This window comes from Heterodontus francisci, chromosome 30 (genome assembly GCF_036365525.1).
Source record: "Heterodontus francisci isolate sHetFra1 chromosome 30, sHetFra1.hap1, whole genome shotgun sequence".
NCBI classification, from domain to species: domain Eukaryota; kingdom Metazoa; phylum Chordata; class Chondrichthyes; order Heterodontiformes; family Heterodontidae; genus Heterodontus; species Heterodontus francisci.
In genome coordinates this window covers 5,637,301-5,654,468 of record NC_090400.1, presented here as the reverse complement: position 1 = coordinate 5,654,468, position 17,168 = coordinate 5,637,301, and the positions used below count along the sequence as shown (strand labels likewise).

The window sequence follows — 17,168 nt, the reverse complement described above, 5'->3', positions numbered from 1 at the left end:
CCTCGAAGCCGCAGGTCGTGGCGTGGGGGCTGTTAAAATGCTGCAGGGAGAGTCCCGCCTCGACCTGCGACATTGAGAAGGGCCCGCCCCATAATACCGGCGGTGGCGGGAAGTCGGTGCGGCCCCCGCCCCCCATCGCCTGGTGGCGGGACCTTCATCAGCATGTGTAGATGAACATTTAAAATATTTAAATAAACATCCCTACAGGTGGCGGCTGTCCCACTCCGATATTAGGGCCACCATTCGTGCTCCGCGCCCCTTCGGATCTCTGTACGGAGTTCCGGGCGAGAACCTGGTGGGGAGGGGGGAGGAATAAAATTTTCAGTGCAGGTGGGGTGGGGGAGCGGGAGAATCAATTTTTATTGGATGTGGCAATGGTGGGGTTGAAGGGCGAGATTGAAGGTTGAGGGGCAAAGTTCGGGTATTTGAATAATCAACTGATGATCATTTCATTGCCTGAAATGACCATTGGGGGTTTGGGGAAGGGCCTCCATCACTTATTTTTAGATGTATTAAAAATCATACATCTGTACCTTTTAAAAATTAAACTTATTTGTAAAGGCTGTTGCCAGGGACGTGGAGACCACCCCCTCTACATCATTGGGGGCGGCGGTCCGCTCCTTCTATTTAAATGAGTCCCCACATGTAATATCACGGGGGCTCAGGGACGGCGTATCTGCACAGGATGCAGGCCGTTCTTAGAATACGCCATCGTGAACTGCAGCACACTCTTCAAATTCAGCCCAGTGTCTTGATCAGTTCTATTCATCTACAGAATGTGTTGAAGAGGGGAAGGAGTTGAGCTTTAACATCTGTTGTGAAGAATTGTTTTTGTGTGGTTTTACATTTCCAATTCTATTGTTTTATTGTTGACCACTTTACTAATTTTTACATTAAATAAAATGAAAAGAGAGTGAAGGGTAGAGTTGGGGAGTTGGAAGACAGCAGGGAATGTTTTGCAAACCAAGCCAAAGGGACAGTCAGACAAAAAGAACAAAGAACAGTACAGCACAGGAACAGGCCATTCGGCCCTCCAAGCCTGCGCCGATCTTGATGCCTGTCTAAACTAAAACCTTCTGCACTTCCGGGGACCGTATCCCTCTATTCCCATTCTATTCATGTAGTTGTCAAGATGCCTCTTAAACGTCGCTAACGAACCTGCTTCCACCACCTCCCCCGGCAGCAAGTTCCAGGCACTCACCACCCTCTGTGTAAAGAACTTGCCTCGCACATCCCCTCGAAACTTTGCCCCTCGCACCTTAAACCTATGTCCCCTAGTAACTGACTCTTCCAACCTCTATCAGGTCGCCCCTCCACCTCCGTCGTTCCAGTGAAAACAATCCAAGTTTTTCTTTTACAGGTAATTCAGGAGAGTATCCTGTCTATATTGGCATTGGTCTATCAGTGTGAATATTAATTGTATTATTTCGAAGGTGACATCGTTGTCTTGTATCCATTTCACTCTTGCAGTTTATGATGGGATTAAATTGGACAGCTCTTTCAAATGGCCAGCACAGGCACAACAGACTGAATGGTCTCCTTCTGTGCTGGAAGATTCTATAATTCTACATTGTCTCAATTCCTCAACATATTACTGCTCTGTACAGACTGTGCTTATCATATTAAATCAAACAAATCTTAAATAAATGAATGTTTTAGCACATGGCACCAGAGATTGAGGGTCAATTCAGTACTCTGCTGAGTTACTGATCTCACATGGGCTGTCATGGGGAGTAGCAACTTGAAGGCCAGGCACTGCTCTTCAGAGGAGGAGACAATCAGAGGGGAAGCCATTATCAGATCATTCTTATTACATCCTGGCAGCGGCTTCTGAGCAGCATCGGCAGAATCCTGGAATCCTGTCACCCCCCACCCCCCCGCCCCACCACCCCCCACCCTCTCTGATGGAGCTCCCAGGGAGGGAGGAAGATGAGGGCAGGGTAATTAGAAGGGGCACTGACTCCCTACCCCCAAAATAGAAGCACAAGAGATTTGTTTCCGTTCTGTTGAAAGGCTATTATTACATCATTTATTTATCTCACCTAATATTGGTTTACTTGAATAAAGTTTAACTTACTCTTTGTTCTCTTCCTGTTCACAGGGTTAATTAATGGAGTTCAACTTGGAGCCCAGACCATTATCTTTCAGGTTATGAGCGCAGTGCACACCGTAAGTTGAAGATTCTGTACTTACAGGCATAATGTATGTTCAACACAACAGGGAAACAAAATCCTTCTTACTGCTTGGAGAATGCATTAAATGAAGGTTAAACCATCTTCTCTTTTTACGACATTTGCAATATGGGACTATTCCACTCTCTGTAACCAGGACCAGTAGAACTCAATCTTGACTCAACTGAAGAGAGAAACACAATGCATCTTCAACAACAGTACAAGTACATTTGTAAAATTGCTAACCAGCCACTCAGAGAGTCACAAAAATTAAAGTTATGAATGAGGCCATTCAGCCCAGTTTTGCCTGCAATGGTGCTAGCTCTTCAACTATAATCCCAAGAACAAAGAACAAAGAAAATTACAGCACAGGAACAGGCCCTTCGGCCCTCCAAGCCTGCGCCGATCCAGATCCTCTATCTAAACATGTCGCCTATTTTCTAAGGGTCTGTATCTCTTTGCTTCCTGCCCATTCATGTATCTGTCTAGATACATCTTAAGAGACGCTATCGTGCCCGCGTCTACCACCTCCTCTGGCAACGCGTTCCAGGCACCCACCACCCTCTGCGTAAAGAACTTTCCACGCATATCACCCCTAAACTTTTTCCCTCTCACTTTGAACTCGTGACCCCTAGTAATTGAATCCCCCACTCTGGGAAAAAGCTTCTTGCTATCCACCCTGTCTATACCTCTCATGATTTTGTACATCTCAATCAGGTCCCCCCTCAACCTCCGTCTTTCAAATGAAAATAATCGTAATCTGCTCAACCTCTCTTCATAGCTAGCGCCCACCATACCAGGCAACATCCTGGTGAACCTCCTCTGCACCCTCTCCAAAGCATCTACATCCCATTTCCTGTCCTTTAATCACATTATTTTTTATTCTTCCTTTTCAAATATTTACCTAATTCCCTTCTCAGTGATGTTATGGTCTCTGCCTCAGTAGCTCCTTGTGCTATAGTATGCCATGTTCTAATAACTCTCTCTCTGTGTACACATTTCGTGTTACTCCTCCCCTTTGTTTTTCTAATGATAATTCTGAGCCATGCCTCCTTGTTACTGAGTGAAAGCAATTTTCACCATTTAACTTCTCAAAACCTTTTGTATTTTTGGAATCCTTGATCAGATTCTCCTTCAACCTTTCCTGTTCCCTGATGGAGGCTCCATTTTTTCAAGCTGTTGTTTGTTGCTATGACATAAGGACAATAAGGAACAGGAGCAGGAGTCGGCCATATAGTCTCTGGAGTCTGTTCCACCATTCAATAAGGCCATGGCTGATCTTGGACCTGAATTCCACTTTCCCAACTGAACTCCATATCCCTTGATTCCCCCATAGACCAAAAGTCTATCTATCTCAATCTGGAATATACTCACCAAATGAGCATCTACAGCCCTTTGGGGTAGACAATTCCAAAGATTCGTAACCCTGTGAGTGAAGAAATTCCTCCTCATCTCAGTCTTAAATGATTGACCTATTATCATTTGCTGAGACTTAGTTCCCTAGATCTCGACTCTCCAGCCCATGGAAACAGCCACTCAGCATATACTCTGTCAACCCCCCTCAGAATCATAAAGATTACAGTCAGATTACCTCTCATTCTTCTAAACTCCAGACAGTATAGGCCCACTCTATTCAATCTCTCTTCATAGGACAACTGTCTCATTCCAGGAATCAATCCAGTGAACACTTGTTGCACTACTTCCAAAGAAACTATACCTTTCCTCAGATAGAGACAAAAACCCTCCATGATACTTGTGATGTGGTCCCATCAAAGCCCTGTGTAATTGCAGCAAGACTGCCTTATTCTTATATTCCAACCTGTTGTATATTATTGCGAGCGTAGTTCGAGTGTTGTTTATAGATGTCTCAGAGTCTTTGTGTGGCTAAATAGTAACTTGTTTATTTATATGTATAACTATTTACACTGTCATTAAGCATGCCCAGCTAGCACCTCTCATGATGTTTCTAGCAGCTTCCGAGCCTAATACCCATGTGACTATTACATCATCACTACACTGGGAGGACTTACTATCACTCTTTCAAACATTAACCCTTTCAGACCTCTATACTACACAACCCCCTTGCAATAAAGGCCAACAATTTTTTTTATTCATTCCTGGGATGTGGGCATCGCCGGCTTGGCCAGCATTTATTGTCCATCCCTAATTGCTCTTGAGAAGGTGGGGAACTGCCTTCTTCAACTGCTGCAGTCCATGTGGGGTAGGTACACCCACAGTGCTGTTGGGAAGGGATTTCCAGGATCTGACCCAGCAACAGAGAAGGAACGGCGATATCGTACCAAGTCAGGATGGTGTGTGGTTTGGAGGGGAACTTGTGGGTGGTAGTGTTCCCATGCATCTGCTGCCCTTGTCTTTCTAAGTGGTAGAGGTTGCGGGTTTGGAAGGTGCTGTCTTCGGAGCCTTGGTGCGTTGCTGCAGTGCATCTTATTGATGACACACACTGCTGCAACTGTTCATCGGTGGTGGAGGGAATGAATGTTTGTGGATGGGGTGCAAATTGAGCAGGCTGCTTTGTCCTGGATGGTGTCGAGCTTCATGAGTGTTGTTGGAGCTGCACTCATCCAGGCAAGTGGAGAGTATTCCATCACACTTCTGATTAGTGCCTTGCAGATGGTGGACAAGCTTTGGGGAGTCAGGAGGTGAGTTACTTGCTGCAGGATTCCTCACCTTTGACTTGCTCTTGTAGCCACAGTATTTCTTTGGCTACTCCAGTTCAGTTTCTGCTCAATGGTCTCCCCGGGATGTTGATAGTGGGGGATTCAGTGATGGTTATGCCATTGAAAGTCAAGGGAGATGATTAGATTCTCTCTTGTTGGAGATGTTCATTGCCTGGCATTTGTGTGACGCAAATGTTTCTTGCCCCCTATCAGCCCAAGCCTGAATATTGTCCAGGTCTTGCTGCATTTCTACACGGACTGCTTCAGTCATCACGAATGGTGCTGGACAACATGCCATTTAACTTACTAATTGCTTGTTACATCCACCCACAGATCCATTGATGGAGCAGTTACTTTCAGCAACTAATTGAATGGGGGATAGAGAGAGAATAATGTACAAGTAACTGTTTATGTTCTTTCTCCTGCAGATTGCTTTAGGATACAGTCTGGCTGTAACTGTTCATGTGGGTAATGCGCTGGGTGCCAGAAATCCAGAGCAGGCTGTAAACTCTGTCAAAGTTGCTTTGTGCTGCATTGGTGAGTCCAATAGTTTAAACTCATTGACTAAAATTCTATTTATTCAAGTGATATCCAAGTCCGAATGGTGTGTGACCTGGAAGGAACTTGCAAGTGGTGATGTTCCCATGCACCTGCTGTCCTTGTTGTTCTTGGCAGGAGAGGTTGTGGGTTTGGAAGGTGCTGTCGAAGAAATAGATATTGTCAGAATGTGCCAGGATGAAGGGGTTGGAGATTGGGTCCAGTGACAGGGGAACCAATCAAGCACTGAGGAGTGTTCAGTGTTGCTCTGGCTGTCCCAGGTAAATGGTGAGTCTTCCATCACACCCCCAATTCGAGCCTTTCAGATGGGAAAGAGGCTTTGAGTGACCAGATCTCTCAGTCTGTGCTTCGCTATTGGAGTCAAGGTGTCAGTATGGCTGATCTGGTTACGTTTCTGGGCAATGGTGACCCCCTGACCCCCAGGAGGTTGGTGATGGGACGCTCAGCAATGGGGGTGTAGTTGAAGTTTAAGCAGAGATGGCTGGGCTTTCTCTTGTTTGAGTTGGTAATTAACCTGTACTTAGATGGTGCAAATGTTACCTGTCATTTATCAGTTCAAGCCTGGGTGTTATCCAGATCCTTCTGTTGGCTGTTTCATTATTGGAGGAGTTATAAATGGAGTTGTGTACTGCAAAATTCATCAGAAAACAGTTCCCCTTCCGACCTTGTGAGAGAGGGAAGGTTATTGATGAAGCAGCCAAAGATATCTGGATCAAAACTGTATCGAAATCAGGAGACAAAAGAAAAGGTGATTTTCCACCTCCCTAAACCAGGGGGACTGAGGCCAATGTATAACTTTTACCACCATTCCTATCAATACCATCTACCCCCTCCACCCTGCTCAGCTCAGCTAATTCAGAACAGATTGGGGATTAAAGCTGGGCCATTCCCCAAGTGTCCAACACACAAACTCATTGCCTTTACCAGGGAAGCTGAAGGCAATTATTGTTAATGCTGGATAGCTGTGTAAATCCTGCTTCCTCATGTCAGAATTGTCAATATACATCGAGCTGTGTCCTGTACATTAATTAGGAAATCCCTTTGAGCATCAGACACCTTTATGAAGCTAAACATAAGCTCAAGAAACAATACCTCATCTTTCCATTACGCATTTTACAGCCTTCCTAACTCAACACTGAGTTCAACAATTCCAATCATAACTACTGCGCCCACTTTTTCAGATAATATTCTGGTAATATTGCTACTGTTGCCATTTACAGCTCCTTGAAACCAATCTTTTGTCTCTTTACTGTCCTAAAATGACCCCTTTTCCCTTGCACTGTTATCTCTTTTGTCATTTAATCACTCCTGTCTTCCAGCCCTTCATAGACCTTCCTTTCTCTTCTTTCCTCCCCCGCCTCTCTTTCCCTGCCTCTGTCCTTGCTTTAAAACCTGTTCCATCTCGAGTTTTTGCCAGTTCTGATGTAAGGTCAATGAACAAAAACATTGCGGAGAACTTTCCCAGCTTGGTGGAAGCGGGTTCCGGAGCATGCAGAGTGGGAATGCCCCAGAAACTGATGTAGGATTGCAATCCCGATATTATCCCACCTCTTCCGACATTCTCAGGGATAGGTTCTGAGTTCTGTGTGGACACCCCGTGGTTCTGGCAGGAGGTGATTAAAATGGCAATTAGGAGCCTTTTTATATATGAATTGCTTCTTTGCCAACAGCACATGTCTTCCACACTGTGTCAGCAACTCACCAGGGTCACCAAGGTGAGTGCACAGCGGGAATATCTCCTTCACCAAAACTGACAGGCTGCAAAGACGATGATCAGTTACACTGAAGAGCTCCAGCCATGGCCATTGAGAGTCTGCTGTTCAAAGCACTTCTTCTCTCAGAGAGTGCTTTCACTGTTTGACAGGTGATGGCAACTGCTTTGAAGATGCTTCACCTGTTCAGCACTTCACTAATCTTCAGCTGCACTTCTCTGCTGCCAGTCTTCACCATGGCATGGGAGCAGCTTATGCAGCTCCACCTTCCACCTCTTCTGAGGGTCAAGAGCAGAAGCCACTCCATGGCCCACGGCTCCAGCAGCAGCAGGAGCATCACCAGCAGCAGCACCAGCAGCCTTCTCCTCAACCACATGCCCCTCCACTCAGTAGAGGGGATGGACACCGAGATCAGCTGGGAGGAGGCAAGACTCCCAACACAGAGTCTACAGGCAGAGGATCAGCTCTCTCGACATGTCTGAGCACCAGTGCCTCAGGAGGCTCAGGCTCTCATGGCAGATCACTGCTGAAATCTGCAGCCTCCTGGAACAAGATCTCCGTCCCAATGGAGCAGGTGGGCACACATTTCCAGTGGTTGACAAGGTGTCTGTGACTGGAGGGCCACACCTACCTGTCCAACCCCCAGCCTCTTCCTCTCGCCAAGTTGTGTGCTCTCTTTTCCTGCAAGGAAAGAAAGCAGAGAGATGTGAGTGGCGGTAATGGCTTGGGCAGAGAGGAGGGAAGGATAACATTTGAGGACTGTGAGTGAGGCATGGGTGTGGAAGCGCAATAGGCTGAGGGTGAGTGTGAGTGTTGGCTGTTTGGATGGGGATGTGAGGTGCCTGCAGGGAGAAGAATGAGTGGAGCTGCAAGGTGTGTTGTCCTGAGGAGTGCTGTGCAGGAGAACACTGGGCAAGTCAGAGTGTGGGGCTGGGCACCTGATAGTGTTTTACCACCCACCTTTCCTGCCCTCCTGAGGTACTGGATCCTCTTGGCACACTGTCCACACTCCTGCTGCTGACTTCCTCAGCCACTTCCATCCACACCTGCTTGGTTGGAGAGGGTGTCGTCTTCCTCCTGTCCTTGAGTGAGTTCACTTCACTGCAGCCCCTCAAATCCCACAGCAGGACCTCCAGGTAAGAGTGAGACCCAGGGAGCAGCCTTCCCAGGTCTCCTCTCCATTTCTGTGGTCGCTGCAGATTCAGCAATCCAACTGCTGGCGGGCCCTTTTATTCAGAGTCCCAGGATTCTGTCCCAGTGACAGTGAAGGAGCAGTGATATATTTCCAAGTCAGGACGGTGTGTGACTTGAAGGGGAACTTGCAGGTGGTGGTGTTCCCAGGCGCCTGCTACCCTTGTTCTTCCAGCTGGTAGAAGTTGTGGGTTTGGAAGGTGTTGCCGAAGGAGACTTGGTGAGTTGCCGCAGTGCATCTTGTTGGTGGTACACACTGCAGCCACTGTGCATCGGTGGTGGAAGAAGTCGATGTTTGAGATGGTGGATGGGGTGCCGATCAAGCAGGCTGTTCTGTCCTGAATGGTGTTTGGCTTCTTGAGTGTTGGAGCTGTACTAATCCAAACTGAGTATTTCCAGCATTTTCTGTTTTTATTTTATCTTTAGGAAGATGCCATGTTTGATTCCTGATCTGTGCTGAGTTAACTAATCTCAGTTGGGTTCCAGCGAGATTTGTACAATTGGTCTCAACATTCTGGATTAGGGAGGGGAAAATCAGCCCTGGTTTCAGCTCCTGTTCATTATTCAGTGTGTGGGTCTGGACAATGGGTGAGGACAGGATCAGGTCCAATGGTGATGACACCGCAGTCAATAGATTCACATTCACTGTCTAGGCTTATACAGGAAGAAGGTCCCTGGAGCAAGTTACAGGAGGGGGAAGAGGTTCCATCAAACTCCCAGACAAGGAGTCGACACCCAGTCAAACAGAACAGGGGGAGGAGGGGGTTCATGTGTTGGAAAAAGGGAGGGAAAAAATAAACAGTGAACTGCAATGTCTATAAAAAGTTTATCTAGATCTTCAAATAGATTATTTGATGAGAATTCTTCATATTTTACTTTTATTTTCACAGGGTGCATTACCTTAGTTAATGCAGTGATAATTGGAGCGATAAAGGATGTGGTGGGCTATATATTCACCAATGACAAGTTAGTAAAAACAAATTCTACAAGTATAAAAACTCATCAACATGCATTTTCAAAATGGATTCAGAGTCAGCTGAAAGCTCTCTGATATTCCTCTTCTCATTTTCCAGAGAAATTGTTCATTTAGTTGCAGAAGTAATTCCACTCTGTGCTGCTCTTCATTGGGTTACTTCCATGGCTGTGAGTATTTCAGTATCTGTGATTTTTGTACAGGTTATCATGTGACATTTCTTTTGTTTGTTACTTTTAATTGTTAACTCCTTTATTTTAAATTTATTGTATTATATCAGTGTAGTTTTAACTTTTTTAATTAGGTCATGGGGCGTGGGCATTGCTGCCATGACCAACTTTTGTTGTCCATCCCCAATTACCCTTGAGAACAACTGAGTGACTTGCTGGGCCATCTCAGAGGCAGTGAAGAGACAACCACATTGCTGTGGGTCTCAAGTCACATATAGGCTTGACTTGGTAAGGACGGCAGATTTCCTCCCCCGAAGGATGTCAATGAACCAGATGGGTTCCTTTGCCAATCTGGTTATTCCACAGTCACCATTACTGACGCTAGCTTTTTATTCCTGATTTTTATTCAATGAATTGACTTCAACCTCCCCAGCTGCCATGGTAGAGATTTGAACTCATGATGCTAAGATCATTAGTGCAGGTGTCAGAATTACTGATCCAGTAACATAACCAATATTTTACAATAACCCCAAAGCACATTGCTGTTAGATTCTGCATGTCACACTTCATAGTGTTATACTGCATTTCCTACTCAGTTACCGATACAATCCAATCTTCCAGAGAATTTTACAGCAGAGAAATAGGATATTCAGCCCAACTGGTCTGTGCCAGTCTCATAGCTGTACTGAAACAACTGGGTATGACAGCAGCTCGCTGTGGTACACAGGCCTTCAGGACTATCTGAGCCCCCTTGTCTTTACTGTATCCATTGCAGTCAGCTGCTTCTTAATATCAGGAGGAGTGAAGTAATTCAAAATGATATCGACAGTGTTGATAGTGAAAGACGTCTAAATGTGGTTTATGTGGGATCGTCCACACAGTAATTACCTCCATAAAAGGAGTCTCCGCCTGAACTACCACTGAAGCTGAAAGGGGAGAAGCAAAAGGGAATTCATCCCCAATGCCTGCTATCTCTGAATGGTTTGAAGTGTTTCTGTTCTGGGATCACTGCACTTTTAATTTAAATTTATTTGTATTAAGCTGAAGTTTGACTGAAAGTGGTGAGAGCAGTTTTTTTTATTCATTCATTCATGGGAAGTGGGCATCGCTGGCTCGGCCACCATTTCTTGCCCATCCCTAATGGCCCTTGAGAAAGTGGTGGTGAGCTGCCTTCTAGAACCGCTGCAGTCCATGTGAGATAGGTACACCTACAGTGCTGTTAGGAAGGGAGTTCCGGGATTTTGACCCAGCAACAGTGAAAGAATGGCAATATTGTTCCAAGTCAGGATGGTGTGTGACTTGGAGGGGAATTTGCAGGTGGTGGTGTTCCCATGCATTTGCTCCCCTTGTCCTTTTGGTTACTAGAAGTCGCAGGTTTGCAAGGTGCTGTCGAAGGAGCGTTGGTGAGCTCCTGCAGTGCATCTTGTAGACGGTACACCCTGCTGCCACTGTGCTTCGGTGGTGGAGGGCAGCCAATCAAGCAGGCTGCTTTGTCCTGGACGGTGTTGAGCTTCTTGAGTGTTGTTGGTGCTGCAGTCATCCAGGAAAGTGGAAAGTATTCCATCACACTCCTGACTTGTGCCTTGTAGTTGGTGGACAGGCTTTGCGGAGTCAGGAGGTGAGTTACTTGCCGCAAGATACCTAACCTCTGACCTGCTCTTGTAGCCACAGTATTTATATGGCTATTCCAGTTCAGTTTATGCTCAATGGTAACCCCTAGGATGTTGATAGTGGGGGATTCAGCGATGGTAATGCTATTGAATGTCAAGGGGAGATGATTAGATTCTCTCTTGTTGGAGATGGTCATTGCCTGGCACTTGTGTGGTGCGAATGTTACTTGCCACTTATCAGTCCAAGCCTGGATATTGTCCAGTTCTTGCTGCATGTCTCTGCGGACTGCTTCAGTATCTGAGTCATCGCGAATGGTGCTGAACATTGTGCAATCATCAGCGAACATCCCCACTTCTGACCTTATGATTGAAGGAAGGTCATTGATGAAGCAGCTGAAGATGGTTGGAACTAGGACACTGCCCTGAGGAATTCCTGCAGTGATGTGCTAGAGCTGAGATGATAGACCTCTAACAATCACAACCATCTTTCTTTGTGCTTGGTATGACTCCAACCAGCAGAGAGCTTTCACCCTGATTCCCATTGACTTCAGTTTTGCTGGGGCTCCTTGATGCCATACTCGGTCAAATGGCTGCCTTGATGTTGAGGGCAGTCACTCTCACCTCACCTCTTGAGTTCAGCTGTTTTGTCCATGTTTGAACCAATGAGGTCAGGAGCTGAGTAGCCCCGGTGGAACTCAAACTGAGCGTCATTGAGCACATTATTGCTCAGCAAGTGACACTTGATGGCCCTGTTGATGACACCGTCCATCACTTTACTGATGATTGAGAGGAGACTGATTGGGTGGTAATTGGCCGGGTTGGACTTGTCCTGCTTTTTGTGTGCAGGACATACTTGGGCAATTTTCCACATTGCAGGGTAGATGCCAGTTTTGTAGATGTACTGGAACAGCTTGGCTGGGGGTGCGGCAAGTTCTGGAGCACAGATCTTCTGCACTATTGCCGGAACATTGTCAGGGCCCACAGCCTTTGCAGTATCCAGTGCATTCAGTCATTTCTTGATATCACGCAGAAGGAATTGAATTGGCTGAAGTCTGGCATCTGTGATGCTGGGGACTTCAGGAGGAGGCTGATTTGGATCATCAACTTGGCACTTCTGGCTGAAGATTGTTGCAAATGCTTCAGCCTTATCTTTCGCACTGATGTGCTGGGCTCCCCCATCATTGAGGATGGGGATATTTGTGCAGCCACCTTCTCCAGTTCATTGTTTAATTGTCCACCACCATTCACGGCTGGATGTGGCAGGACTGCAGAGCTTAGATCTGATCCGTTGGTTATGTGATCGCTTAGCTCTGTCTATTGCGTGCTGCTTACACAGTTTGACATGCAAGTAGTCCTGTGTTGTAGTTTCACCAGGTTGACACCTCATTTTGAGGTATGCCTGGTGCTGCACCTGGCATGCCCTCCTGTACTCTTCATTGAACCAGGGTTGGTCTCCTGGCTTGATGGTAATGATAGAGTGGGGGATATGCCGGCTCATGAGGTGACAGATTTTACTTGAGTACGATTCTGCTGCTGCTGATGGTTGACAGCGTCTCATGGATGCCCAGTTTTGCATTGCTAGATCTGTTCGAAATTTTTCCCATTTAGCACAGTGGTAGTGTCACATAACACGATGGAGGGCATCCTCAATTTGACGGCGGGACTTTGTCCCCACAAGGACTGTGCAGTGGTCACTCCTACCAATACTGTCATGGACAGATGCATCTGCGGCAGGCAGATTAGCGAGGACAAAGTCAAGTCAGTTTTTCTGTCTTGTTGGTTCTCTCACCACCTGCTGCGGACCCAGTCTAGCAACTATGTCCTTTAGGAATTGGCCAGCTCGGTCAGTAGCGGTGCTACCGAGCCACTCTTGCTGATGGACATTGAAGTCCCCTACCCAGAGTACATTCTGTGCCCTTGCTACCCTCAGTGCTTCCTCCAAGTAGAGTTCAACATGGAGTAGTACTGACTCATCAGCTGAGGGAGGACAGTAGGTGGTAATCAGAAGGAGGTTTCCTTGCCCATGTTTGACCTGATGCCATGAGACTTCATGGGGTCCGGAATCGCTGTTGAGGACTCCCAGTGCACCTCCCTCCCGACTGTATACCACTGTGCCGCCACCTCTGCTGGGTCTGTCCTGCCGGTGAGACAGGATATAGCCAGGGATGGTGATGGCAATGTCTGGGACGTTGTCTGTAAGGTATGATTCCATGAGTTTGACTATGTCAGGCTGTTGCTACATAATATCAATGACTGTGTTTGAAATGTAAACCATTGGTTATGAATGATTTGAGGACATGTTTATTCATTAGGTTTGGTTTCATTCCTGTACAAACTACAGCAGAATGTTATGTAATCACGAATATATTCTGTTTATCTGTTCTACAGGCTGTAAGTGGTGGAGTGTTAAGAGGAATTGGGAAGCAAAAATTGGGAGCTATCATTCAATTCATTGGATTCTGTCTAATTGCGCTTCCCATTGGAATCTCACTGATGTTTGATGCAAAACTTGGTGTCATTGGTAGGAATTTAAATATTTTTTCTTTTTGTTCTTTACCGTCAATTGTTACCCTTCACCCGCTCTCTTTAAAGTACTGAGGATATTGTTCCACTTCGAGATCAGTGCTGGAGAGTGTAGTTGGGTGAAAGGTCTGCCTCTGGGATGCAACATGAGTGTAACCAACACTGTGGAATTCAGGGGCTAATGTCTCTCCGTCCTCACACTGTACTATTATATCCGGCACCTTGCTCACATGGCCATTTTTCATGTGTAACCATAGTCACTGGAATATTGGCAGGAGGTGAGTCATAGTGTCTTAGTTCCATAGAGTCATTTATGGCATAGAAGGAAGCAATTTGGCCATCGAATCTACTCCGGCTTTATTTCAATCAATCCAGTCAATCCCATTCCCCTGCTCTACTCCGTAGTCCTGCAAAGTTATTTCCCTTGAAGGGCCCATTTCCTTTTGAAATTATTGGGGGGAGTTTTATGCTCTCCCCTGTGTCAGGTTTGGAGACGGGTGAGCATATAATCGGGCGGGATGGTGGCAGGGTGGTGGGGGGACCCCGCCACCTCCCTGCTTCCACCCAAATTAAGTCTGGGGTAGGAAGCCTTGTGAACAGCCTTCCCACCATACCGCTAATTGAGGCCCTTAAGAGGGCAGTTAATGCCCAATGAATGGCCTCATCCCAGCAGCAGGTGGGCCTCTCACCACACGGGGAGCCTGTCAAGCAAACCCGTGCAGGTTGCTTGCTAACTCCGGGGGTGGGTGGGGCTCTCGTTAAAAGGCACTTTGTTCTTGAATGAGGGACCTGGCATTGTGAAGGGGGGAAGGCCAAGAACGACCCCCACCCCCCACCCCGCCCTGGCTGCTGACCCCCCTAAACCCCCCCTCCCCCATGATCCCAAGCCACAAAACCCCTTCCGTCCTGACTTACCTGTGGTCTGCGTCCCTCGGCCAGCCATGGCTACCAGTAGTTCCAATACCGGCAGCAGCCATCACCTCTGCAGTGACACTGCTCAGTTACACAGCTGCCAGCCTCTGATTGGCCAACAGCTCTCAGCAGCTGGAACTTCTGCCACCGGGGTCCTTGATCCCAAGGAAGAGCATGCCTTCTCCAGAGGAGGCGACGTTGAGCTCTCACTGGCACTTTTGCCGGTGGTCGAAACCCCCATAGCCCATATAAAATCACGGCCATTGATTGTCTCTGTTTCCACCACCCTCATTACCACTCGCTGTGTAAAAAACGTTCTTCCTCACATTCCCTCTGCATCTCTTGCCTCAAACCTTAAATCTGTGTCCCCTGGTCCTTATGCCATCTGCTAATGAGAACAGTTTTTCTTTGTCTACCTTATCTAAACCTATCATAATCTTGTACAACTCTTTGAAATCTCCCCTCAATCTTCTTTGCTCCAGAGAAAACAACTCAGCTTCTCCAACCTAACTTTGCAGCAAAAATTCCTCGTCCCTGGAACCATTCTGGTAAATCTCCTCTGCACCTTCTCAAGGACATTTACATCCTCCCTGAAGTGTGGTGACCAGTACTGGCCACAACTAGAGAACTGAGGCCTAACCAGAGCTTTATGAAGGTTCAGCATAACTTTCCCTCTTTTACACTCAATACTTATGAAGCCCAAGATCCCATCTGCTTTGCTAATTCCTCTCTCAATATATCCTGCCATCTTCAAAGATCAATGCACATGAATCCCTTGGTCTGTCTGTCCCTGAACACTCTTTAGAACTGTACCATACAGTCTATTTGTCTCTCCCTATCCCTTCTGCCAAAATGCATCACCTCACACTTTGCTGTATTAAATTCCATTTGCCACTTGGCTGCCCATTCTGCTAGTCTGTCTATGTCCCGTTGCAGAAGATTTGTTTCATTGTTACTGTTTGCCACACCTCCAAGTTTGGCATCATCAGCAAGTTTTGAGAACTTTATTCTCTATTCCAATATCCAATTCATTTATACATATCAAAAAAGCAGTGGTCCAAGCACTGACCCTTGGGGAACACCACTATCTACAACCTCCAGTCTGAAAAACAGCCATTTATGATGACTATCTGTTTTCCGTCCTTAAACCAATTTTTTTTATTAAAGCTGATATCCTGCTATTCCGTAAGCCTTAATTATGTTAACTAGCTATTTGGGTGGTACTTTGTCAAACCCTTTCTTGAAATCTAAATGCACAACATCATTGCATTTCCATCATTAACCTTCTCTGTTACTTCATCAAAGAATTCAATTAGATTTGTCAAGCATGATCTCCCTTTCACAAATCTGTGCTGGCTCTTCTTAATTAACTGAAACCTCTCCAAGTGCCTGTTGATTTTATCCCTGATTATAAATACCTGACCCACCACTGATGTTAAACTGACTGGCCTGTAGTTGCTAGTACTGTCCTTACACCTTTTCTTGAATAAGGGTGTCACATTTGCCTCTCTTCGATCGTCTAGCACCTCCCCCTTATCTAGAGAAGATTGCAAGATTATGGAAAGCCCTTCCACTATCTCCATACCCACTTCCTTTAGCAACCTTGGATGCAAGAATTCTAGAATAGGTGACTGAGCCATTCTAAGCATTGCCAAACTTTCCAGTATCTCCTGATTCTCATTTTTCACCCCATCCATTCCTTCTACCATCTCCGCTTTTATCAATATTTTGTCAGCATCCTCTACCTTAGTAAACACCGATATGCAGTACTCATTAAGTATTCTCGCCTTACCTTGAGCATCTAAGTATAGATCACCCTCTTTGTCCCGCATAGGCCGAAACCTGCCTCATACTACCCACTACTATTTCCAAACCAGTAGAAGATTTTTATATTCCCTTTACTGTTAACTGCCATTCTGTTCTCATTCACTCTTTGTCAGTCTTACATACGAACATACGAATTAGGAGCAGGAGTAGGCCACTCAGCCCCTCGAGCCTGCTTCACCATTCAATAAAATCATGGCTGATCTTATTGTAACCCCGACTCCACATTCCCACCTACCCCCAATAACCTTTCACCCACTTGCTTGTCAAGAATCTATCTACCTCTGCCTTAAAAATATTCAAGGACTCTGCTTCCACTGCCTTTTGAGGAAGAGAATTCTAAAGACTCACGATCATCTGAGAGAAAAAAATGTCTCCTCATCTCTGTCTTAAATGGGTGACCCCTTCTTTTTAAATAATGACCCCTAGTTCTAGATTCTTCAACAAGGGGAAACATACTTTCCACATCCACCCTGTTAAAACCCCTCAGGATCTTATGTGCTTCAATCAAGTCACCTCTTACTCTTCTAAACTCCAGCCGATACAATGAGCCTGTCCAATCTTTCCTCATAAGACAACCCACTCATTCCAGGTATTAGTCTAGTAAACCTTCTCTGAACTGCTTCCAACGCATTGACATCCTTCCAGATGTGGTCTCACCAATGCCATGTATAACTGAAGAATAACCTCCCCACTTTTGTATTCAATTCCCCTCATGATAAACGATACCATTCTATTCGCTTTCCTAATTACTTGCTGAACCTGCAGACGAACCTTTTGCGATTCCTGCACTAGGACACCCAGATCCCTCTGTCTCTCAGAGCTCTGCAATCTCTCACCATTTAA

At 46.1% G+C, this 17,168-nt stretch overlaps 1 protein-coding gene across 1 annotated transcript in view; it reads left to right on the top strand.

Moving 5' to 3' along the window:
* LOC137346461 (multidrug and toxin extrusion protein 1-like) overlaps positions 1–17,168 on the top strand; it is a 77,584-nt gene that overhangs the window by 43,698 nt on the left and 16,718 nt on the right. Inside the window, exons 10-14 of the mRNA XM_068009912.1 lie at positions 2,102–2,169; positions 5,278–5,386; positions 9,201–9,276; positions 9,384–9,453; positions 13,452–13,584. Of these exons, the coding sequence (XP_067866013.1) occupies positions 2,102–2,169; positions 5,278–5,386; positions 9,201–9,276; positions 9,384–9,453; positions 13,452–13,584 (456 nt within the window). The remainder of the gene's footprint in view (positions 1–2,101; positions 2,170–5,277; positions 5,387–9,200; positions 9,277–9,383; positions 9,454–13,451; positions 13,585–17,168) is intronic.